The sequence below is a fragment of the Indicator indicator genome, chromosome 22 (genome assembly GCF_027791375.1).
Source record: "Indicator indicator isolate 239-I01 chromosome 22, UM_Iind_1.1, whole genome shotgun sequence".
NCBI classification, from domain to species: domain Eukaryota; kingdom Metazoa; phylum Chordata; class Aves; order Piciformes; family Indicatoridae; genus Indicator; species Indicator indicator.
Genome location: NC_072031.1, coordinates 3,917,487 through 3,942,864, shown reverse-complemented (window position 1 = coordinate 3,942,864; position 25,378 = coordinate 3,917,487). Strand labels below are relative to the sequence as shown.

At 39.3% G+C, this 25,378-nt stretch overlaps 2 protein-coding genes across 2 annotated transcripts; both read left to right on the top strand.

The window, feature by feature from the left end:
• Positions 1-849: 849 nt before the first annotated feature.
• On the top strand, positions 850-2,237 carry LOC128974370 (endogenous retrovirus group V member 2 Env polyprotein-like). Its single transcript, XM_054390961.1, has one exon. The coding sequence runs from the start codon at positions 896-898 to the stop codon at positions 1,904-1,906; it is 1,011 nt and encodes a 336-aa protein (XP_054246936.1). The 5' UTR covers positions 850-895; the 3' UTR covers positions 1,907-2,237.
• A 941-nt stretch (positions 2,238-3,178) lies between these two features.
• TEKT5 (tektin 5) lies at positions 3,179-24,965 on the top strand. The gene is made up of 7 exons (XM_054391183.1): positions 3,179-3,739; positions 5,003-5,086; positions 7,392-7,462; positions 8,391-8,534; positions 10,387-10,609; positions 22,124-22,278; positions 24,752-24,965. Exons 1-7 carry the CDS (start codon positions 3,179-3,181, stop codon positions 24,963-24,965), a joined length of 1,452 nt encoding a protein of 483 aa, XP_054247158.1.
• The last annotated feature ends 413 nt before the right edge of the window (positions 24,966-25,378 follow it).

Here is a 25,378-nt window from a genome sequence, read left to right as displayed (position 1 = left end):
GGGTGCCTGCTACTATTTCCTCAGATAGAGGATCACATTTTGTGGCCAAGGTAGTACAACAAATAAGTAAAATCTTAGGAATTGATTGGCAACTCCACACTCCTTACAATCCACGCTCAAGTGGACAGGTGGAGAAAATGAACCATTTAATTAAGAATCAGATAATAAAAATTGGACAGGAGGCAAAACTCCCTTGGCCGCAAGCATTACCAATTGCCCTGCTGCGAATTCGAACTAAGCAAAGGACTAAGGAGAGGTTAAGTCCATTTGAAATTCTATTTGGAAGACCCTATGTGGTGGGAACAATGAATCCTTCTGAACCAGGGCAGTTCAGAGAAGAAATGTTGAATAGGTATGTTCAACAGATTTATAAGAATTTAAACATGATTAACAAACAAGTGATTGGAACCAATGTGAGGGGACTAGACAAACCAGTTCATGATGTAGAACCTGGAGATTATGTCTATGTTAGATCTCTTTCAGAAAATCCCCTGGAACCCAAGTGGACAGGACCATATCAAGTGTTGCTGATATCCTTCACAGCTATCAAAATCAGAGAGCAAGCTGCTTGGATACATCACACGCGAGTAAAGAAGGCAAAAGGCAGCCCTTGGAAAGCAGAAGAGCTGGGAGATTTGAAGTTGAGAATAACTCGTCAATAATGTTTACTTATCTGCTGTTACTTAAAATAGTAATAGTGGTAGCGTGGGATAATAATTTGTATGTACAAGTAATGAGAAATATAACTTTAGGGTTTAAGCTAGAGTCATGTTGGTTATGTACTACTCTCCCAACTGATCAATTAGAAGTGCCACTTTATGGAATACCTCATAAGAATTGGACATTTGAAGTTAAAGTAGGGAAAGATTTTTCAGATCTTACATGCCAATACGGAATGGGGAACGGAGAAAAGGGACCTAAATATGAACTTTTACCTTGGGATGAGAAACAAGAAATTAAAGCATATGCAAGATGTACTGACAGAAATATTACCAGATTCCCATTTGGGAATAGGCATTTTTTAAAAATCTTTGAGTTACCAAGTTGCATAAATACTACTAAAATAGGAAAATTTAGAGAACTCAAGAGGAGGCTAAAACAGTATTATGATTTTAAAAAGCAATCATATTTGAATCAGTGTAAGATGGCTCCAGGTTGGTGGTGGCTGTGTGGAGATGGATATGCACGAAAGAGCTTGCCAGAGAACTGGGAAGGACATTGTGTAGGGGGACAATTGATCCCACAGTATACAATACATAATGAAATAACTACAGGGATTGTAAGAAGTCCCTGGAGAAGGGTAAAAAGAGTACTGAACCCACTAATAGAGAGACCGACGGGATTCCATAGTTTTGTCAGATGGCTGATTCCTATGATAGGAGTGAGTGAATTAGAAAAGGCTATAGTGAATATCTCAGCCAGTATGGAGATTGCCCTTGCAGCAACTGAGGATGCCATTCGTGCAGAGCAGAAGGAAATAGAGAGTCTGCATAAAATTACAGGACAGTTTAAATACGCTCTGGATATTTTATTTGCCAAAGAAGGAGGACTATGCACAATAGTGAATGATAGTTGTTGCACATATGTAAATGAGGAAAAGAAGATAGAAATGGACTTGCATAAAATATGGGAACAAAGTAAGGTATTCCATGAAGTGAGCAGGGATGATATATCATACGGATTTTCAAACCTCTGGGAGAAGTTAACCTCGTGGATGCCCAACATTTTTTGGCTTAAACAATTATTAGTAGGAATTGTAATGATTATCATATTAATAGTATTAATAGTAGTCTTGATTAAGGTAATTATGTGTATTGGAAAGAGTGATGTGAAATCATATGAGAGGTATAAAAATGATAAACTTAGGCATGAGTTGGAAACTGGAAATTATTTTAAGAAAATATAGTATAGGAATATACTATTGGATGGTAGAAAGGGGGGAAATGATTGAAGAAAAGAAGGACTTCCATCCCCTGTATAGACATTCTGTGAAATATGGCCATCCCCTGTCATCTTTAGATAGATAAGGAAAAGCCCAACAAACAGGAACCAGGACTTCCATCCCCTGTATAGATAACCTTTGACATTCTGTGAAATATGGCCATCCCCTGTCATCTTTAGATAGATAACCTTTGTATAGACAGGAGGAAACAGGGTTGCCTGTGTAAACCTCAACATCCCTCTGTTATTTTCACATTGATATATTTCCGAATAAGATAAGAAACATGGACTATATAAGTTGGTACTGAAATCTCTTTCGACACACAGGTCTTTTGGAGAGATCCTACCTGTGTCCAGCGCTGTAATAAAAGCATAATACAAGAAACTTACTGAGTTTCATGTCCTTCTCTAAATCAGAAGAAATCTATGCTGACTTACAGATTCTCAGAAGAGACAAATACAGCACCTAATTACAACTAATAATTTATCTTGAAAATTCTTGGCACAGAAGATGGGTGTAATTCTAGAGCAGTGGATTTCAAAAACAGATTCTTTTTTTTTTTTTTCAGACAGGCCAGAAGGATGAAAGGAAAACTTAGAAAAGTTATTGGAATAGTTATTGAAATGGAGAGAAATCATCATTACATCTCTCCCATCTTTTATACATCTTATAGAAGATGAATACAGTTGACAGGAGAGCAAATCTCAATATAGTTATACTTTTTTTGGTCCATTTGGACCAAACCATGTGCAGAGATGACCAGGCAGTTGTGAGATGACTCTCAGAGGCCGTGTTTCAGTTCAGAAGGCTTGACTCCTGCTGCATTTTCCTGCAGCCACTAACCGACAGATAGAGAACCACTCTAAAGTAAAACTCATTTTGTTTTGCTTAAGGTAAACTCACTGAAGGTAACCTACAGAGTCATCCAGAGTGAGTTTCGGCAAATGCCTCTGCACTGTAACCAAACCGCTGCCATGGTGCCTAGCCCTGCCAGCCCCAGCAGACCCGGTGCTGCTCTGCGGGAAGGCCAAGGTGCCCTAGGGACAGGAAGTAGAAAGGGAGGTCTCTGGAGCGCCGGGACCCAGGCGATGACAAGCTGAAAGTCCTTAGAACGCTGACACCTCTTGTGTCACAAAGGGGCTGCGCATCGTCTCGAAGGAGCAGAGGCCCCGAGGCTGCTCAGAGCAGCTGCGGCGGGTGGACAGCTCGAGGGCGGCTGCCCGAGCGCGGTGCAGGATGGAGTTCTTGGGGACCACGCAGCTAGCCAGTTACTGTGGCACAAGGAAGAGCTGCCTCTTCCCAGATCTAGCTCCCACCACCACAACTAAGGACACCTATCAGTCTTACTACCTACCGGGCTACCGCAGCCTCAGCTCCTGGAGGCCGAGTCTGCTTCACAGGGTGGTTTCAGTCCCTGCCGGCGCTGACAAGCAATTTAACCCCACGGGGCGGCCACCCACTGTCCTGCCTGCGCTACAATCCAGCCTGCATGCCCGCTACAGCACTCGTGACTGGCACCTGGCAAACATGGCCCAATTAAAGGGCTCTGAAGCCTCCACATACAGTGCTGGTAGGCTGAACACTGATTCTAGGAGACTGATGCAAGATAAGGATCAACTGACTCATCATATGCAAGAAGACAGTACAAAAAACCTGGGAGAGAGGGTCTGCAACATCAATTTCTGGAGAGCTGAGCTCTCCTATGAGCTAGATTGTCTGCTGAAGGAGACTCAAGCCTTGGAAACAGCAAAGAGGCGGCTCGAATGTGCTGTAGATGAATTGCAAGGACCACTGAAGGTAGGTTTGGGACTGTACTGTGAATTCAACTCTCTGTTGAATAGCAGTATGACTTTTACCATTATCATGAAGACAGATCTTGGTGAAACATTAACCCCAATGAAAAAGAAACTCGTCCACCACAGACTTTTATCTATAAAAGTCTGAAAGAACCTATCCAGACATTTCTATGCCCTCTTTTTCTTCCTTTCTGCTTGAAGCTTCCAGGAGGCTGGGTGTCCTTCAGGCACTGGCCAGTCAGCTCGTTACCTTACAGGAGAGCAAAAGGTGGTCCTGTAGGCTGCAATATCTTGATACTCTTATCTAGCTCAGATTTTCTGCTGCTACTTGGTGAAAATAACATTTTCACTTAGTGTATAATTTGTGTTACATTTTGAAGTTCTCCAGAATCCTAAAGGCAAAGTAATCACAATAGAAAAAACCCCAACATAGTAACATTGGAGTTGATAGATTATGCTAGCTAAAACTCAGAACATGCAAAAACTACTCAAAGTTCTCTAATAAACATCTGGAATACTGCTGCTGAAAGCTATGTCTATCATATTTCTAGTCAAGGACGTAAAGAAACCCAAAATCAGTATTCATTAATGACTTTTTTAGTTGTCTGTATCTATACTGATCCACAGTGGCAGGCTGGATATGCTTTCTATTCAGGAAACATTTTCCACTGAAAGGCTTTATGCCAAGCTAATGCTGTTGCATTTATTATTATGGTTCTAAAGAAACGGATGAGAAGAGTAAAGTTAACATGCTGGGGCTATTCAGATACCATAGTTTTTTTGTATAGGTATGAAACTTCAAACCTGGGCACTGGGTAAGGGAGGATAGGGGGACATGACATTAAAGGATTTTACTATGAATTAATGCAGAGCAACACAAGGGGTTTTAAATCCACACAATTCACACCAAAGCTCAGGCATGCTGGGATGTTGGCCTTGCTGCACATTAGTAAGCCTCTATGGTGGCAACTAATCTGTAAAAGTAAGCATTACCAGGTAAGTAGGGATGAGCCACTAAGATGGATCAGTTGAGTGCAATGAGACCACCTTCTACTCTGTTCTACCCTCAGTAGATGGTCATTACCTGACATGTTAGCTCAGTGGCCGCTTCAGCAAGGTTCAAGATTTCACTCCACAATGCAGTACTGAGCCTATTGCAAATCACAGAATCACAGAATATACCTGTTGGAAGAGACCTTCAAGATCATCCAGTCCAACTTTTGATCATGCAGTCCAACCTTCATGTTCCTTGGTTTGATTTCAGATTGCTCTGGAATGCTTGTACCACCGTGAGAAGCGGCATGGTATTGACTTAGTTCATGATAATGTGGAAAAGAGCCTTATGAAGGTAAGATCAGACTAGTTTGGTTTTTAAAGTGTGGAGACAAGTAAAATTCAATGACATTTATCAGGGTAAAAACGTGGCAGTAATTTCTTCCTTTCAGTCATTTAGAAGACAGAGGAAGGGAAAAGAGGAATAAATTTTATGAAACTGTGTATACTACGATGGTTAATGATCTTCTCAGAGCAAAAGGAATAGCATGGCATCCTTGTGAGGTCTCATCTAGTTCTACCTTCCCTGAACCTATAAAAAAAGGTGGAAACATTTCTCAAGATTGTTTTCTGGGTCATGGTCTATAAAATTTAATATCACGATATCACAGTGTATCAGAGGTTGGAAGAGACCTCCAGAGATCATCAGGTCCAACTCCCCTGCCAGAGCAGGATCACTTAGGATAGTCTGCACAGGAATGCATCCAGATGGGTTTTGAAAGTCTCCAGAGAAGGAGACTCCACAACCCCCCTGGGGAGCTTCAGTGCTCTGTCACCCTCACTGTAAAGAAGTTTCTCCTCATGTTGAAATCTTCTGTGTTCTAGTTTGAACCCATTGTTCCTTGTCTTATCACTGTGTACCGCCGAAAAGAGCCTGATCCCCTCCACTGTCCACTTGACACCCACCCCTCAGACATTGATAGACTTTGATTAGATCCCCTCTCAGTCGTCTCTTCTCAAGACTAAATATCCCCAGGGATCTCAGCCTCTCTTCATAGGGGAGATTTTCTTAGGGCTTCCAATACAAAATGCTGGTTTATTGCCTTGATGTATAGATAGTGTTACTGAACAAGGGAAATGGGATGCATTGTAGTAATTATTAATCTTTTAAATAATAATAAAAAAACAAATACCATTTTGATAATATATTTAAAAGAAGTTATACTGGATGTGTTTGAGAACAAAAAGTACTAAGAAAGAACACTGGGGCAATGGCATTGCTTTAAGCACTTTCCTGGATGCAGAAGGATGTTCAGACCACTTGGATAACTGAGGTGCTTATTCAGAGCCTACAGCCAGCAACATGGAGCTTTAAAAAGAGTTTTAATGAAGAGTCAAGGAGCAAATACATATTAACTTCAGTATTTCAGCACTTAATTTAGCATGGGAGTTCAGGATGGGATGAAATACTGCTAAATGTTCCACATGAACAGAAGAAAAGTATGTATTTTCAAAATGCAAACAAAAGACTTTTTGCCTGATCTCACCAAGTGCTGCTCTCATTATGGAGCAAGCTAGACAGTCATGGACAATAAAGACTCATTTTGTAGTAACAGGAAAGCCAGTTCTAAAGTTGCTGTTACTCCTACACATACTGTGCAAGTATGAGATAAGAGTCTGCTTTTTTTTTTTTTTAATTTAAGATGTCCTAATGACTTCCAAATAATTTGAAACACTTAAATCCCTGTTTCAAAACTCACAAAACTGTACAGTTTTAGGTAAGAGCGTATGTGGTGCTAAACCAGAGGTTTTTAAAAAAATGAAAGAGGCTGGAACACTGTAAGATTGGTTGAGAGAACATAATTGTTTGCATAGTTTGCAGTGTGGTTGGTATGAAGTTTTTTAATTTATTTTAAGCCGAGTGGAATCTGGCTTTGAATTTCTTTGACTAATAGCTTGAAAGAATGTTACAATATACTTCCTTAGGGAGCCTGCTTCTGATATCAGATATATTTTCAACCTACTCCACAATTAGCAAAATATTTGTATTCTTCTAGAAAAATGCAGTGCTTGGAGAGGGTAGTTTAGTAGATTAAGGTTCATAGACTCATAGAATTATAGAATGGTCCGGGCCAGATGGGACTGCCAAAGGTCATCCAGTCCGACCTCCTGCAGTCAGCAGGGACATCCCCAATCAGATCAGGCTGCCCAGGACCTCATTGAGCCTCACCTTAAATGCCTACAGGGAAGGGGCTTCAACCACCTCCCTGGGCAACCTGTTCCAGTGTACCACTACCCTCATAGTAAAGAACTTGTTCCTAATATCCAATCTGAGTCTGCTCTTCTCCAGCTTAAAGCCATGTTTCAAGTGTCTTCATTAAACTTGAGCCAAACAAAACTGGACTTTGTTTATTCAAGTGACTCCATCTAATAAAATCTACTATCATGTTTGATATAACATAAAAAGCCAAAAAAACCAAGCAAAAAGATGCAACATAGCACTGAGGAAGAGAGAGACCAAAACACTTCCTTTCTTGACCCATGTTGTGTTTGAGATATGTGAAATGGTTGCAACATATAAAATGCAAAATGAAATAGTAAGTGCGTTAAAACAAAGGAAATATGATGAAAGCACTGACACTGTGTATTTTGCATTTTAGGAGGTTGATGTACTCAAGGACTGTCAAGAAACATTGACAAAACATGCACAGATAATCAATCAGCAACTGGGGTAAGACTTTACATTTAAATCCCCTTGTAAAACCAGGAAAGCTGAATCCAGTGTTAGGTAGTATTTAACCACAGACTGAAAATAGCAAAGGCAAAAGCAGATACTTCACCTCTTAGATGCTCACTGCCCTCCACTTCTAATTCTTACTAATGATAGAGTTTATATGTGAAACCACAGGAGATGCCTGTGACTCAGTTTTTAAATGTTTAATCTGAAATCCTTCATTAAAATTAGGCATACTTAATTGTGCCAGTGTTGCTGTATGGCACATTGGAGTGAAGTACAAAGGGATTTTTTAAAATTTAAATTAAATAAATTAAAAAGAAATCTATTACTGACAAAAGAAACAGGAATCTAAGCACATCATAAGGGATGAGATGAGTTACAGGACAGGCTTGAATTATTTTTGTGTATATTTTTGTTATGGGAGGCTTTGGAATGTATTTTATTTCATTGAGAGCACACAAATATCCTACTAAGTGCAAATTATATTTAAGTTATATTATTTAATTAGCTAAGTGAATTTGTCCCCCAGATCAGGAGAGATGTGAAACTACAGTTCTGGTTTTCCAGCTTTACAGCTGTGCAGGCATGAAGGCTATCACTGAAGCATTCCTCCCTTTTTCTCTGAGGCTTTCTTTCAGGCCACACAAGTGATTGTTGTTTTTCACCCTCGCAGTTGTCTGTCATCATAATGACAAACATTGTTAAATGCAGTGAGTTAAATACAACTCTTTGGGGAATACTTGCTAGGGACCAAATGAGATGAATGGTACAGCAGCTCCCTCTAGCTAAATTACAGCACCAAGCATTTTCAAGCCCCTGTGCCAACAAAATAGAAAATAAAGCATTCTGGGAAGCTAATGAAAGCAATGAACTCTTTAGCATTAAAGGGGATCGAGATTAAAGAAGTCTTTCCCCTTGACAGCATCAACAGAGATGCACAGCATGCCCTGGAGCGGGATCTTTCTGACAAAAGCTCAGCCCATTTTATTGATGAGAAGTGCTTTAACCTGAGGAACACATCAGACAGCATCAACTTTTACCACGGAGTAGAAAAAGCAGATGGGACGTGAGTATGAGTGGCTTTGTAACCTTCTCTTTCTGTGCTTCCTGCTGGAAGTAGGAACCTGATAGCACAAATTCTAGCCCTGTCTTTTGAGAAGGGATACAGAAGTGGCTTCTCTCCCTGCATTTTCTGTCATGTTTTTCCATCATTTTTAGTTATTCCCTGCCTCCTAACCACTGCCATTGCAGAGCCAGGCAGAGGCTGGCTGCCTGCAGCACCTACAGCTCTCATGTGCAGTGAGCTGTATTTTTCAGTGAGGATGGTTATTTACAACTGTGTTACATCTGACTCCTCAAACTCCTTTGTGGAGATGTCTTCTGGTTTTGATTTACACTGTTCTTTGGCCTTTAGGTTTCAGAATCAAATGCAATCAAATAAAAATTCAGCTAACGTGTGCAGAGTGCAATGTGGTAAACAGCATGCAAGTGCACACCAGGGGTAAATATATTTTCCATTAGAATAGTTTAGATTGCTTGGAAATTAGTCCATTAAGCTATACAGAGATATGTATTAAATAGGATGATCAAAAAGGGTTGGCATGTCTTTAGCACTGCAGACTGAATTAAAATGTCCCAATTATATACAGTTTTAAAACTGCTTATTAGTAGTGGCCTTATCAAGACCTTCATCCAATCTAAAAGCCATAGCAGAAGAAAAGCAGCTTGCAACAGAGGGCAGTGTTCTTGTGCTAATGACTTGTTAGTTCCCTTATCACTCTTTAATACAGAAGCATTTGAATGGTGATTGTACTTCACCACCTGAAATCATAATGACTGTGTCTTGTTGGGAGGAGGAAAAAAAAATCAGTATTATTTGTTTACTTATGTTCTGCTTTTCATTAAAAGACCACCTCATTCACTGCTGAAATGAGAGCATATCCAAAGGAAACATGGCAGGCATTCTGCTGACTCTAGTAACTACCTGCTTTCAGGATTAGCAATAAATAATTTTTTTTTGTCAGCTCTAGTAAATAAGCAGATTCATGTGGATACATTTTATATCCTCTTTCTTTTCTCACCAACCAAGTGAGAAACTTCTCACCAAGAAGTGCCATTTTTCATTAAGATTTTCCTGAAACAATTTGGCAACACTCAGGAGCAGTGCAGGTGTTTTCTGTCTTAGCAGAGCCAGCCAGATCAGTTACAGTCTGAAAGAGCAATGTTAACAGATTAAGTACTGAGTATTTCAGAAAGTCAAGATGGAAACCTACTTGGAAATGTAATGGAATGTTGAGAAGATGACATGTAACTCAGTTTCGCCAGGAAAAACGTTTGAATTCACAAAAGTAGATGGTATTTGAATCTAATCTGATGGTGTGCAATGTGCAGGAGATCATGCTAAAGAATCTGCTAATCCATCAAAGCCATGAGTACTCTGAAACATGACACAGAGAAATGAGTCAAATTTCAAATCACAGCAGGTGTGAACTCAGATCTTCACCTTGCCTGTTAAAGACACAAAGAAGCTGTGTTGTTGACATTCATATCTGGTCCTGGAAACAACAAATAAAAAAGTATGCAAGAAACAGTCATTCTTTATACAGCAAAGCATAAACCTGCTTACTTTGTACTCAGCTCCAGGGCGACCAAGAGCTTTAGTTAGCAGCTGCGAGATTCAAGCAAGCCATAGAAACACTGTCAAAGCAACAGTTCTCCAAACACCTTCACTCATTGCTGCCAAATCTCTGGTTTATAGAGGAAAACAGAGGATATGAAGCCCACAGAATCATGTGATATGTGGCTGCAGAGTTCAATGGATGAACACAGTGTAATTCAGCTTAATTATCACTGCAAGAAAACAGCTCACCTAAGCTTTTAGGTTTGAAATTTTCCTCATATTTTAAATTTCTTTCTAGTGTTTCCGTTCCTGCGACATGGGCTAAATTCAGTGACGACAATATCAAGTGCTCTCAACATGCAAGGGCCAACTCTGCCAAGATGAGAGAGGATGCAGAGGCTGAACTAGAGAATGCATCTGAGGAGATGTGGAACCATTTTGTTGGTACCAACTTAGCCTTCAACAGTCGTATTGCTGAAGTAGCTGATGCAAAGAATAAACTCCAACTACAACTGGCCAAGGTAAGAATGACTGAGACTTGGCAGCTGTGTATTATCTTAATTGTACTCAAAAGGCATAGAAATCTTCTTTGGAGTTTACATCTTTCCTGACTAAGGATCTCCTCAAAAGATGTACCTGCATTCCTCAAACTGCATTTAATTCACACACGGCTTGAGAAGAGCTTACTCAAAGAGCAGCAGACAGGATGACAAGGTTTTGCAAGGAGCCATGAAACATCTGTCCAGAATCACTCACTGATTATGTTTATTGCAACTGACATGTTTCAAGTGGGGAAAGATATCTTAAATAGTGTATTTTTTTCTATTTTCCATTCATTGATGAGATTCCCTTGCCATTTCCTGATACTTTTAAAAATTTTTTTAAACAGTGAACTAACTTTGGAATGTGTGCAAATGAAAAGGCTCACAAGTCTTTGTTTTAGAGGAAGGAGAAAAACTGAAGTTTTTGCACTTTGTGTTGGCAACAGCAAGGGAAGAGCCCTAAATTAACTAAGATTTGAAAATATTTACATGCAGAATGTCATTAGTCTGTCTTTGACACCTAAGTTCCAAGTTTTCCTTACCTTTCCTTAAATATGTTTGCACATCTTTAACATGAATTTTTGCCTGGTTGTGGTCAGAACCAGCCTGATACTTCAAAGTGGGTCAGACTGAACTTTTCAAACATTTGCTCTGCCTTTGTTTTCATATACAAAGCAGAAATGGCACAGAAGGAGACAGACCTCTATTTCTCTAACTGTATGGCCTTTTCAGTAAGTCTTCACTGATAAAAGTAACATGTTGGAAGTATATTAGTTAAATTTTGAAACAAGTGTTCTGAAATGAAGAAAGTCTGCCTTTGTATTGATAGATAAACTCTACTTTCGTATCACTTCAGTCAGAGCTCAGTAAGTTCTTCCCTTTAGACTATCTCTCTTAACAGAAGAGCCTCGTGTTCACTCATTTTTTTTTCAAGGCACGTTTGGAAACAATAGAGTTTTCCTGCCATTCTATTTGCCATAAGTACTTTAAGATGTTTTCAGTTTATTTTTAGGGATTCTTAAGAAAGTGCAAACTAGCCACCTAAAAATATGTGTTAAGTCACAGGACATAAAATAATGCTTTCTTTTTTCCCGCCCTGCTTATAAAGCATGAAAAATGTTGAACCTAGGTTTGTGTGTTTTAGTTTGTATATGATCTAGCCGACTACAATGCTTTATCCCTGAATTGCCCATCCAAGTTTCTCAGGGATTTAAATCTGTGAACATTTGCTTCATATTTTTCATTGACCTTCTCTAATGCTTTTGAGTGTCTCTTTTATATAAGAACTTCCAGCATAAGGTGGCAGAGGGTGCATATATTGAATCACAAAGTGCATTGTGAAATACCAACATACAAGCTTCATTTTGTCATGAAGTCCAGCTGACACTGTGACATATAGTATATAAACCAATATTTATGTCCTTATACTGTTAGACTATGAAATAGCAATAGTAAGCTATCTGGAGAAACTTGAGCAATCATATTTGTGTAAAGAATAATTAGTTTGCATGTACTCAAGGATTAAAAAAAACAAACCAAACCAAAACAAAACCCGAAAACCCAAAGAAGATGTCACTCTATGAACTAATGCTGTTACTGCTGAGGTATTAGTTAGGATACACATATCAGAGGTACTTTTCTCATCACAAACTCCACAGTAATGTAGTTACATCAGAATAGCAAAATGCTGGAGGTGCAGAAAATTGTATATGCTGTGAGAAGTAATCCTAATTTTACCTAGGTTCATACTATAGAGCGTTCACACATATTTAGAAGCACAATACAGTCTTCAGGAGAAGACTTCAGCTGGTTTTCCTTAACTATACACCCAGTAAGCCAAGAGATGCACCTAAGAACTTGTCCTGGTAGGCATTTGAATAAACAGATTTTTGCTCCTTTAAATACTTTCTCAAACCTCAACATTCAAGCTGCTTGGCACACAGCCTTTGCCTCTTTTTCATGTCTAAAACAGTTCAAACAAGACCAGATGCCTTCAATTTATAGTCATCAGGCAATACACACGATAAAAAGATGCTTGCACAATCATCTCAGGATATGTATCTCCTGTCCACATTTTTTACTATAAACCTTAAAATAATTTGCATTTAGTTTGAGAGATGGTTAGCGACTTGCAGATGTCTTGTTTTAGGGTGGATCAGATTTATTTTTACCCTTTATTCTACTTGGAAGTTTGGTCCAAATCCAAATACTGAATAGGCTCCAAATTCAAGTCGAGTAACCAAGTCAACACAAGGGAGACTCCAAAGAGCATTGATTGTCAGTGATTCCACTTGCTTTTCTGCATTCTCAGTCCAGATGCTGCCTGTTCCCACTTATTTCGTTGATGTATTCAGGAAGTTGTCCCAGTTACCTTCACCTCAGGTTTTCATTGTCTGTTATTTGGCTTTTCCTGTCTGCCACTTCTTTTGGGGAAGCTGGCTGGTGAAGCTGACAACTTCAAGTCTGTCAGAAGCCTGGGAAGTGATTTGTGTATGGGAACAGTAAAAGAGGACTAAATTGCTTTTGCATAATTCTGAACAGGAAACTATCAAATATAGAAGGGAAATACTGTCCTTAAAAACCTGGTTTAGATGTGTCCCTGTCCAGTTCACTGCAGAGCTTCTCTCTAAAATTATTCTCTGCCCACATTTGCTTGATTTTCTTCTACAAAACTAAGACGATTTGTGATCTTTACAGTGGTGATCACACTGAATATGTGGGAACAAGGGTGTGGTATAAAGCACTTCCTACTGCAAGTCCAAACCCTAGAAGTCATCACAGCTGCAGGAATGATTAAACAACTGGAAAGCAAGCAATGGATACAATAAGTTCCTCAACTTTCTCTGTACCAGGCTGAAAATATTGCTGTTAGTAGCACTAGATGACACTGCTTTACTTATCTTATCTGAGTAAAAGCTGGGGTAGGAGCAGAGAACTTGCTAAATCCATAAGTATCTATACAGAAGGAAAAATAATTCTAATAGAAGACTTTTTGCTTGAGCAGACAAAACCAAAGAGGAATCAGTGACCAGACAAAATCCAGACAAAACCAGATGGAAAATAAGCACTTCTTTTTCAGAGCAAAGGAATTAATCACTGAAAGTTTTACTGCAGATAGATGGCTTCATTAACACCAGGAACTCAAAATCAAGACTACTGTTCTCCTTGAAAGCTTTAATCTCCCTACAGGCACTGACTTACAGGAAAGACATTTTTACAGGATAGAGTGGTGGCCTGTAGCCAGTGCAGCCTTAGTGCATCTGACCCTAAGATTGAAAATATCCCATTTCCATTTCTGTCCCAACTACACAAGCCTATGATTAATTTACCATACTTGATTCTGGGATTAATCTTGGTCCTAACAACTCAAGGTTCATCCAGAATTTGGATAGCAGAACCCTGGAAATAGGAAGTGCTGGAAGCAGAAGCCCAGAATTCCTAGCTAGGTATTCGGCAAGGGTTAGATCACAAACCAAAGAAGGTCTTACAGCTCTCCTATGTTTCATCATCACTATGCACACAGAGCATGTGGTCTTTTGGAGATGCAAATATTCTGCAAGTGTCTGATTGCAACATATGACTCTAGTCAGGCTCTGAGCTGCTCTAAGACCAGCTTTTTGGGCTGGTGAACAGAAAATACAGTGTAGTAGAGGGTGGTATTTTGTCTTCAGCATGCCTCAAGAAGCGCTCAGTTTATGTCAAGACATAGTATGGTAAATACATTTTGCATCTGGTGTAAAAGTACACAGATCTTTAGGAAAAGAAGGAAAACCTTTAATCATGGTACCAGCCCCTCATTAATATGTTTGCATCTCTTTTCCATAAACTTAATACTAAAATAAATAGTTACTTTGGCTTCAGTTTCTTGGAAATAACCAAGAGGGCAGGATGTTTACGTACATTAGCTCTGGGAATCAGTCAGACCAGACAGCAAGGGACATGTTTACATATTCTACATGGTCCAGTATTTATGCCATACCTAAATAGCAGATTATCCCTGCCAGCTCCAACACCTGTACTGTGCTCAGAAGTGTTTCTATGCCCAGAGGCAGAGTGCCCAGCACCACCTTTCCTGAAACCTTTGCTGTTCCACTACCAGGGAGCACAGGGCTCAGAAAGATGCTGGAATAATAGGTACATGTTTAATACAAGCATGAGAAAACAGCTACTCACTCTCATAAATGACTAGCCATAATTCTGAATATTTCCACTTCAGTTCTCTGAGAATGTGTACTTTTAGAAACAGCTCCATTTTAATTTTTTTTTTTTTACCCTTGGCCAGTATGTTATATCAATATAGGACAGAAGTTAACTGTCACTTTCCTTTTTGCCTGGTATATTTTTTCTCTGAAGAGGCTACAGTAGTGTTTTAGTAAGTTATTCCATATCTTAAACAAGTTATTCCCCTCAGAGTGTCCATCCTCCATGCATTATTTTTACTGAATTTAAATGTATAAATTATTTGAGAGAAAACCCACTTTTTCTGTTTTGGCAACTATTGAGTATGTTTATATGGTGGAAGAATTGAATATGTTTTATAGTTTAGAAATTTCTTCTAATTCAAGGGATGAACCTACCTAATTGTATAGCTAATACAAAATACAGAATAAAAGCAGGAAAACTTAAGTGGCAATATAACCAGAAACTGCTACTGGCCCCTGAAATAGTTTTCAAACTTATCTGGTAAGTTTTCTGAAAGGAATCCCCTTATGGCTGTTGAGGACACAGCCTGTTCCTCTGATCAGGAACATGAAGTAATACTAAAATATGATGGGAGGTACCCATCCAGGAGGCATGTAGGAGAGCTGCAGCAGTGTTGTGAGCTGTGGGAAGGAGCATATGTTTTATAGCAGAGAGAGTGCTTTTTACAAGACACTTGCCACACAAAGACTTTCAGACCCCAATGTATCCTCTCTTCACAGAACTTTTAAAATACGTATTTATTCATTGCATTTCCCCCTTCCTCTTTTTATGCCTTAAAATCTCAGGTTTTTACAGTTTTTCATTCCCATTCATGGTATCTAGGTATATAGTTAATTTTAACATTTAATATTTGAACCTGTTTGAGAGCAAAGATCATTAATAAAGAGTGACTCAGAAGTGGTGGGGAAGGTGTAGGCAGTTCAAGCTTGCCTGGAAAAACCTGTTTGAAGGAGGAAATGGTTATTTGAGGTAGAAACAGACTTTTGCCTACAAACCAAGAAAAACTACAGATGAGAGCTGGGACAGTCACTTGAAGACAAAATTGGATTTCTCTGTCCTGAAATTATTGCTTAATCTCATAAAACCATAAAGACTTTCATCAGAACATGAGCTATGGGCAAGTGCAGAAACCATGCAGGCTCCTCAGCCTGCCATGCAGCAATGCTCCATGGATTAGCCTAAGGGGAGCATGAAATGTGGAAGGCTAGAGCTGTAGAATTGTCAGAAACAAGTGACAGCCATTGCACATCAGGATGCATTCAAGTTGTTGTGAATCCAAGTGTCTTTATTTCACAAAATAACAGAAATCTTGCGCTGAGGGACACCGAGCTGCTCAGTGAAGGCAGCCTGGATTGAATGGATGTGGGACTTTGCTGGCATTGATATACAAGACCCCGGATCTCTGGATCCTCTGTTTCAGTCTGTGATGAACAGGCCTGTCTTTGTAAGGACACAGATGAAATGCTCAGATGTATATTTAAAGCCTTCTTGTTTCAGAAGTGTAGTATTTATATTCTGAGTTTCCTCTTCTCAGTGAAAATGTCACATTTAAAACAGCTAAAGAGAAAAGGCTGGGGATTTAGTGGGCACATGGAGAACTTAAAATACATTTTAGCTTTCAAGATCTGTTGAATATATTTGTTCCAGTTCTATTCCCATTTATAAGGAAGTTTGATAAGCTCGCAATATGCCCAAATCTGGACCAATCTCCCAATCCTGATACGCTTGATAAATTGTTCAATGCGTTGGTTTGAAGGTACACTAATTCAACCTGTAGTTCCTATCACTAAAGAACTCTGTCATCCCGTGTGAGTACACACAATAAATGCACAAAAGTTACTGCCCAGAATGACACCAACTCTGGTAATAGAGGTAAACTATCTGAATGCATTGCCTGCTGATGTCACATTCTGTTAAGAAATATGGTTGGGTTTTTCTTTCAAATGTGCTCTCCTTCTTTTCCTGAGACGCTCCTGGACTCCTCCTCACCATGATCTGATTAAAACCAAAACTCAGCAAGTCATAAAACAGTGACATGCAATTAAGCTTCAAAAGAAACAATCAAACCTTAAAAACAACCATAGCAAGGGACACAGTAAACTCTGTCAAGAATTTGTCTATGACATGACAGTGAAAACTGTCAGATCCCAGTTAATTTCAGATTTGAGATCTGGGTTATGCTTGCAATCCAAAGATTGCAAGATATAGATTTCCTTTGAAATGATGTGGTCATATCTCCTAACATCAGTTGTAAAATCATTCACGGTCACACTAATTCAGTTAAGCATGAAAACCTCAACAAATGGAACATAAAAGATTTTAAAAACCAGGGAGGCTAAATATTAAAGAAATTCACAAATTGAGGAAGTGCAAAAATGTGCCTTCCACCGTATGACCTGTCTGCTGCTTTTTGCATTCAGATACAAAGCACGAAGCAAACTTTGGACACAACAAAGAAACAAGGACAGCTGTCAGACTGTCGCACTTTGAAAGTGCTCATGCTGAGCACAAGACTATCCTGTTCACAGGATGAAATGTGTGACTTCAGCATCTCTTTCTCTTGGTGTAACTGTATCTAGCCAGTTAGAATTGTGGCCTCAGTGAAGTGAGAAAGCAGCAAGAACAGTTTTCGACAAGCTCTCAAGAATGCTGTAACACAAACCTTTACTCATGCCCTGGAAGGGGAAGTTTCCGGGTGGGCAGCTGCCTGATCCAATGCCTCACCACACTCTCCTAGGAACATTCTGCTCAGCATTTGTTGGTTTTGCTTCCTGCCTTTGGAGGTCATCCAGACATGACGTAGACTGGGCCAGCGCTATCTGGTGATCCTCCCCACCAATCCGTTCATGTAGAGCAGATTATCTAAATCTTTTTATCCAATGTGTGGCCAGAATGAGTAATTGAAAATTGCTTGTACAAAGCTTCTGAGGTGCGTTGGAGGTGGTTCCCCTGAGGCTATTCGTCTTTGTATGTCTTAAGTGACAGCAGTTCTTAAAAAAAAAGAAGAAATAAGATGAGAAAACACAATGAACATAAACCACATCCACCTGCATGTAGCCAATGGATGTATAGTTTCATGTTTGAATTTTGAGTACAGGCAGGTTTAAACAATATTTTTCTTTGGCAAATGAACAAGAGGTTTACTCAGTATCACTAACCAATTACCGTGGTTGTACATAACCTGCTTGCAGACTGCTCCTACCTTTATGAGCAGACACCAGAGCACATAATGAAGTTGTGTGAAATGAGTGTAGCTACTGCATGTTGTGCTGACCAAGCATTAGAAAGGTTGGGCATAAAACGGAGCTTTCTGTGATTTTTGGATGAAAGCTCTCTTTTCACCATTAATGTACTACTGGATTCTCAAGAAAGAGAAACATTTTCTATTTAAACTTCAGAGCTTGACCTTTTCAAACATTAACATTGTGTGAACTTGTGGGCTGTGCAAATTGTAAATGCTTTTTGAGTCATATCTAGATACAAGACTACTATTGTCCTATGTCAGTTATGTGCCATTATTTATGGGGGAAGTGCACACGACTTATTCTGAAAAGAGAGGAAAATACAGCCTCCTGCTTCTGTGTCACCAAAGGGAATACCTATATGTTTGCCATGTGTAGATTGGGCAGTGAGGCCCAGCCAGGTGCTATCTGGCAACACAGCACAGTAAGTGCTATAAAGGAACAGAAAATTTCTCAGGTTTGATGATTTCCAGCATGCACTTGAAATGTTACTACTGAATTTGAAATATATGGGTTTGTGGTCTGGTGGCTATACTTGCACTCTGGCCACATGCAAATATATCTGAGGTTCTGAGAAAAATGTGTGCTCATGAAATCCCTCTTTTAAAGTTCACTCTGCTAGCTGGGCTTGATGGAAATTGCCCTTCCAAGAGACTGAGGACAGTTTATACATGGGCAATCTGCTCACTGTTGTCTGTACTAGAATCAGCTTTTTTCTTCTGCATCTTAAAAACCATCCAATATGTAATTTATTTTTTTCACACAAACAGAATGAAAGAGTATAGGGAACCCAACCATTAGAGAAGCATTGTCACATAGTAGTGGAAGGGCCATGGTATGCTATAGGCAATCCTCAAATAATGAGGATTTGTGGCAGAAAAGTGGAACTATCTGAAATACTGAAGACCACTAAAATTTCTTCCCTGGTCCACTTACAACTTTGTGTAATGCTACCATAGTCTGCTGCAGTACATTTTTGCACATGTGGCGTCTCCTTTGATGGTTTCCTGCTTTCCCTCCATGTGTAGAATAAACACAAGATGTCTATGCTGTTTGCAAAGAAAAAGAGGGCAGGAAAATATTTCTTGCAGATTAGAACAACTCTCTAACCTGATTAGAACAATTAGAACTAATTACATGTAAAAGAGCTTGTAACCTAACTCCACTCACTGAATAAATAAAATTGTTTAGGTTCATATTATGACAGGACAGAAAGAATCATCAGAGTGACTACATTTCATACTTCCCATAATAGTAGCCCATTTGTGAACTGCAGTATTGCCCTGGGGAGCTGGCTTCACAGTCCTAGTTAATTTCTAATCACGTCCTTGGGACTGCCTTAGTTGTGCTGTTTCATTGATAGGTTTGCTCCACAAAGGGCAATTACCATTTTCAACTGTTGCCCTAGAGAGAAAGTGAGAGACAGCACAAAGTTCCTACCCAGAATCTGAACTGAAAGTGTAAGTAGAAAAAAAAATCCAAAACCCTACTGAGTCCTTTCTGCAATGGACACAGCTTTGCCTTATTCTTACTGGGCTGACACATGCTGCTTGGCTTCCTTGTTTTTACTTTGAATTACACTTTTGATTTAAAAGAAATAAATCTGCTTACAACTTGCTCCATGTTTTAAGCAGATATCCTCAGCAGAACTACACCACAGTGAATCTGGCTCACTTGCAGGCAGCAAGGCATAGCATGGGAAACACCACTGCAGGGACAGAAGCTGCAACATAAACACAGGAAAGGAGGACCCAGCTAAGCAGCGGGTGACTTCTGAGAGCACTGTGTACTTTGCCTCACAGCCCCAGCATGTCCCTACAGGTTGATGTTTTTGGTTAGCAGTGAAAGTGAACAGTGGGAGCAAAGGATAGAACTGAAAAGCTTGTAACACTCTGCCTTCCATACATCCACCTAATTACCAGCAGCTTACCTGGCAGCTGGACCTCACCTTTCTCAGGAACAGATGAATACATGTTGGATTCTCTTAGGGAAGTTATAAACAGTGAAGTTCTGACAATAGCACAGACTACTCAAATTCTGCTTCTGAGCAGCAGATGACCCAAATCCTTGGTGTTTTCATGCAAAAAAGGATGTGGGCTTGATACATAATGAAGACATTTGACATCATGAAGTCTTTTTCCCTTGTTTTTTGTCCATAACAGAATACATGTATCCATAAAATATGTACAACTGGTAAAAATCATAGACAAGATATAAAATGATGCACTCTCCAAGACCAATAGCTCCCAAACTGCACTGGATTACCTGCATAAATATTTCCTCTAAAACACAGCTGGCTTACAGTGATTGTCTAATTGAGAAAGAATGACTGCAGAATAAAGTTAGAGAGAGAAACTTGCTGCTGCTGTCTTCACTTTCTTCCATACTCTGTTCCCTTCATAACAAACCAGATTCCTTTCCCCCTGCAGTGTATAAGCAGTAAAGGCTTCTTTTTAAGTGAAGATGCTCTCAAGCCAGTCCTGTAAGAACCAGCCTTGGACTCAAAGTGCTTAGTATAGTGTGGAGACCTGGCTTCACATCAGTACAGTCATGTTCATATGCTGCTGCTTCAGGGTCCAAGATGAATCATCTAGTGGAAAATTGCATTGCTGCAAGGGTTGAACCGGTTTGGACAGTGCCAGCCAGGAGATCTTTCACATTGCTTTCCTATAGGGTGTGAACAAGCCCTTCAGGATTTGGACTGGGGTGCAGCTTCCCAGCATTCTTAACTCTTTGGGTTTTGTTTACAAATAACCTTTCAGGAACTAATTCAATTTTCCTTTAGCAAACACGGTACAACTTAGTATGTAGGTAGGCAAGATCTAACCAGCAGCATAATTTAAATCACATTGCACCATTTTTAGTGTTTGAAATTCAAATTGCATTGATTTTAGTAGACTGGCTGAAGAGTAGTTCTATTTGTTCTCTTCCATTTTGAAGCTGTCTACAGCAAAAGCTTGAACAGGTCGACCACGTGGGCTGTAATTAATCATGATAAATGAAAGTCACATAATAATCAGTTGGCTGGGAAATGTTACCTGAATTCAAACATATTCTCCCTTCTTTCTTAAGACTGAGCAAAACGTTGTGGTTTTTTTTATACAGGTGAAGACATATAAGAAGCACTTAGGTTTCTCAGGGATAATAAAATTACACAATCACATGCGCTGCAACTGAAAACTGTGCTATATTAATTCCACAGGGTCTCTCCTTTCTGGTGATATTTCACTCCCTATCTTCTCCATTTACAGAAAATAAGCCTTTAAAGGAAGTTGATCCTCCTCTGCAGTTCCCAGTGGAGCTTTCAAAACTTTTAGAATTTGCTTTCAGTATGAAAATGACTTGTGTTGATATATTCTTGCAGCAGATGTCCCCAAAATACTTGGAGTATGAAACAATTTCAGAAGGGACATATTTGATTGCTTCTGAATTTTCATGAGGCAAAAGGAGAAAAAGAATTGAATGAAGGTTTAAATGAAAATGACAGTTTATTGGAATTTAATCTCTGCAAAATGTTCATAGATCAAGCAGCAGTTTTTTTTACTTAGGAGAAAAATTAGATAATGATGCAAAATGGAAATAAGTCCCTATAGAACCATAAACACTGCCTCTGTGAAAGTGGCTTTATCAAAGGAAATTTCCCCCGTATCATAATTCAGTGTTTGTCTTCTGCTTATAATACATTTATATTACAATTTGCCTACTAATTCCTGAAATGAGTAATAGGAAAGAGATGGTGCATTTCTTCAGACAAGTTTTTTTGCCTGTTGTCTAGGAACAGCTTCATTAAATGCTTTCATGTGATGTATGAGTGTACAGCCCCCCCCTTCTGGCTCTCCTGTGAGATTTGATTTACCATATGTCCTTTTCAAGAAATGGCAAGATCAAGCAAACAATATTCAAATCCATCTGATTGATGTGAGTTTATAGTAATCTCCTCCCCTAAAATGCCAGAATGGAAGCAGTTCCAACAGGAGTGTTTAAAAGCAGGGGTGAGTTCTGATTTTGTATGCATGTTAGGCTTACAGAAGCCTTCTGCTTTGTTCAGACACTTCAGGAAATCTTCCAAACAGAAGATACAATCATGTTACTGGAGAGATCCATAAAGGCAAAGGAGTACCCACTGAAAGTGGCTCAAACCCGCCTGGAGGGAAGAACTAAACGACCCAATATAGAGCTTTGCCGTGATGCACCTCAGTTCCAGTAAGTAAAGGCCAGACTACTCCATCCCTTCCTTCATCAGCCTCTCAGGGACAGGAAATTTATAGACAGTGTGAATCAGTTTGATGAGATTAGAATTGCATTTATTATGTTGTGATAAAGATTCTGGGAGAAAGAAGTAAAATCCAAGTAGCTACATTGAAGTAATGAGCAAACCCATGTATGTTCAATGTGTGTAGTTGTCTTGACAGTCCTTCTCCCAGGACAGTTAAGAGCTCAATTGCTTTTTGGTGGCTGATACCTTTTGGAATTCAGTCTCATGTCTGAGTTGGGACTTAGGAACTGTTTTGAATTCTGTTCTGCATGAAACACAAGATTTCACTTCAGGAAATCACTTTCATGCTCTGCTCTCCACATCCATTCTGTCACATAATACTGGTTTGGACTTGAATTCTTTTGTTTCTGTTTGGATAGTTTTTTTCGTGTGGCTTTTCATATCACATAAATCATGCCTGTTCTTGCTGCAGGTGTTCAGCTCTGAGAAACCAGAAAAGCTGATTGCACTGTAGCATTCACTTAGCAGTTACATTTACTATGGGAACAGGTCCTTTGCTACTTCAGTTATCACCACAGTATTTAGGTATGCGAATAAGCTAGAATCAGTGTTTTAAGAAGCAATACAAAACAAGATAGCCTTCAACATCAATGCACCACGGCAGTTTTATACTAACTCTGTCTTGTTCTTGCTCTACTTGCTCCCTGAAGACCTCTTCAATAGAGGTGTCTGCAGCATTATGATTGATACTAGTCTGATCAGCAGAATTGCATGTATCCCAAATATAAAACTTGCTTGCTTGAGGGTCAAAAAATGCAGAGTGCACCTGATCCTTTCTTCTTCCCACAACTACCAGGGATGCTGTAGATGTTCCAGAGGGTGCTGTCTAAAAAATTTGGGAAGCTTCATTAGAAGCCCCTGGAACAACAGAATGTCTTTGAGTATTTTCTTCAATCAGAGTGAAAGGACATTAACCTGACATACTCCAAAACAAGAAGTACATGGGGTGCAGAATAAATCTAACTCCTACTAGCTTCTAGGTTATATAAGGGCTTCACAAGCTGTTGCAGTTATTCGTAAGTATTTTAAGCTTAGCATGCACACAAACTTTCTGTTAGTCTAATGTGATTTCTAACTTTTCAATCAAATTGTTTTTACAAGTACACTGTTTACTAGATGTAGATATATTGACAGATAATTAGCATATCCTGGTCTCTTTCCTCCAATGCATATGAATTTTGCTCTACCACAGCCCCTTAATCCAGACCAGGCCATGATGGATGCTTTGGCTGATCCAAGTCACTGAGTATTATCTGCATCACAGCTGCAATTAGAAATAGGAAATCTGTCAGGGTATTTGCAATTTGGGCACTTATTCCTATCATAGTTTTTGGTTGAGTTCGCATCTCAAAATATATTTTCTTAGAGACAAAATCCTATTTGAGAAAGTAAACCCATTTGCTAACTGACTTTCAAAGGTTTGGTTTTTTTGCTTTTAAATAATTCAAGTGTGTTTCTCTCATGTGGTTTAAAGTGAGAAGGAATTCAGCCCAATAGCTAAACTGTTATAGAGAAAGAAAATATCAAATGAGCCACTTCTTTGTATCATGTAAATGTTATCTGAGTTTGCTGTTTATTTAAGAGGAAGTGCTGATGTTGGCACTCATTCTCTGTGTGTGCTGCCAACTTTGTAGTTGGAGGAATTAAGACAGAAAACAAATTAATAAAGTCCGGTTTTTCTGTGCTGAAACGACTAAGACTATCCCAAAAAAAGTTAAAGGGGATTCGGGGGGAAAAAAAGTAAAAAAAAAAAAAATAAAAAAAAAAATCAATCTTTCTTACAGTCTACAGTGCACTGGGCAATTAACAGATCATTAGATAAAACACAAAGCTGACAGTATTAGAGAGTTTACCAGATCAATGACTATAAAAGATTTGCCACATCTCCATTAATAAGCCACTGGAAGAAAATGTGGCTAATATCAGGTATCAGCTCACAGAAAACCTCAGTTTCAGACCTCCATGTTCAATAGTTATTCTGGCAAGTGATTCTTGTTGCAATTAACATGCTGCTGTGCCAAGTCTAGACCATTTAGCACATCCTGCTGCATAAGTTTAAGCCATCATTAACTACACCACTCTCCCAAACGTATTCTACAGCACCATATGCAGGAGCTCAGCACAGCCATGCTAACTTTAGAGAGGCTACAAATGAAGACAGCAGTTGGAAAGACCCACCAGTGTGGCCTAATCTGCTGTTCAAAGTGAACACAAGCAAGAAATTATCACTTCTTAGAGGTGCTATAGAAGCTAGTTTGGCAAATAGGTTTCATGTTGATTCAGTGTAAGACTGCTGTTCAAATCCTTCCTGAAAGCATGACCTGTCCACTGTCAAAAAAGGAAATGTGGTGAGCAACTCATAAAGTTGGGTGAACAACATGACTTCTTCTCTTTTTTCAGGCTTGTCACTGAAGTTTTCACTCTGGATAACACCTTACAGACCTTAAAGCTACACCTACAAGAAGCCAATGATACTCTGCAAATGCTGGTCAACAACAAATCAAAGCTGGAAGAGGACATTTCTGTGAAGACAAACTCCTTCTTCATTGACAAGAAGTGTATGGACATGCGCAAAGTCTTCCCCAGCACCCCACGGCTCATTGGCTACACTTAAGCAGTAACCTTTGATACCTTGATCTGAAAGTCACAAGGTTGCCAGTCACAAGGTTCTGAAGGAAATAGTTATTATTTTGGGTTCTCAGATAGAAAAGTCCAATAGAAATAAACTAATTAAAATCAATATCATGCCTCTTTCCTTTGAACAATTTAGTAGCAGCTACAGCTGAGATTCTGATCTCAAATAGAATTAGTAGACTTATTCTAACAGAAATTGTGCTTCATTCTGCAAGTCAAGATTGCTCAACTTTCTAGTAAGAGAAGGTGGAGGGGAGAAGGATGGAATGGGCTTCAAGAGAAAGTTTCCTGGATGACAGTTGAAACATTAACAGTGCAGTAGACCTTGTAAAGAAATTGAGGAAGAACTAGTTTCAACTAATGGTAAAGCAGTCTGACTGTTTTGGACACAAT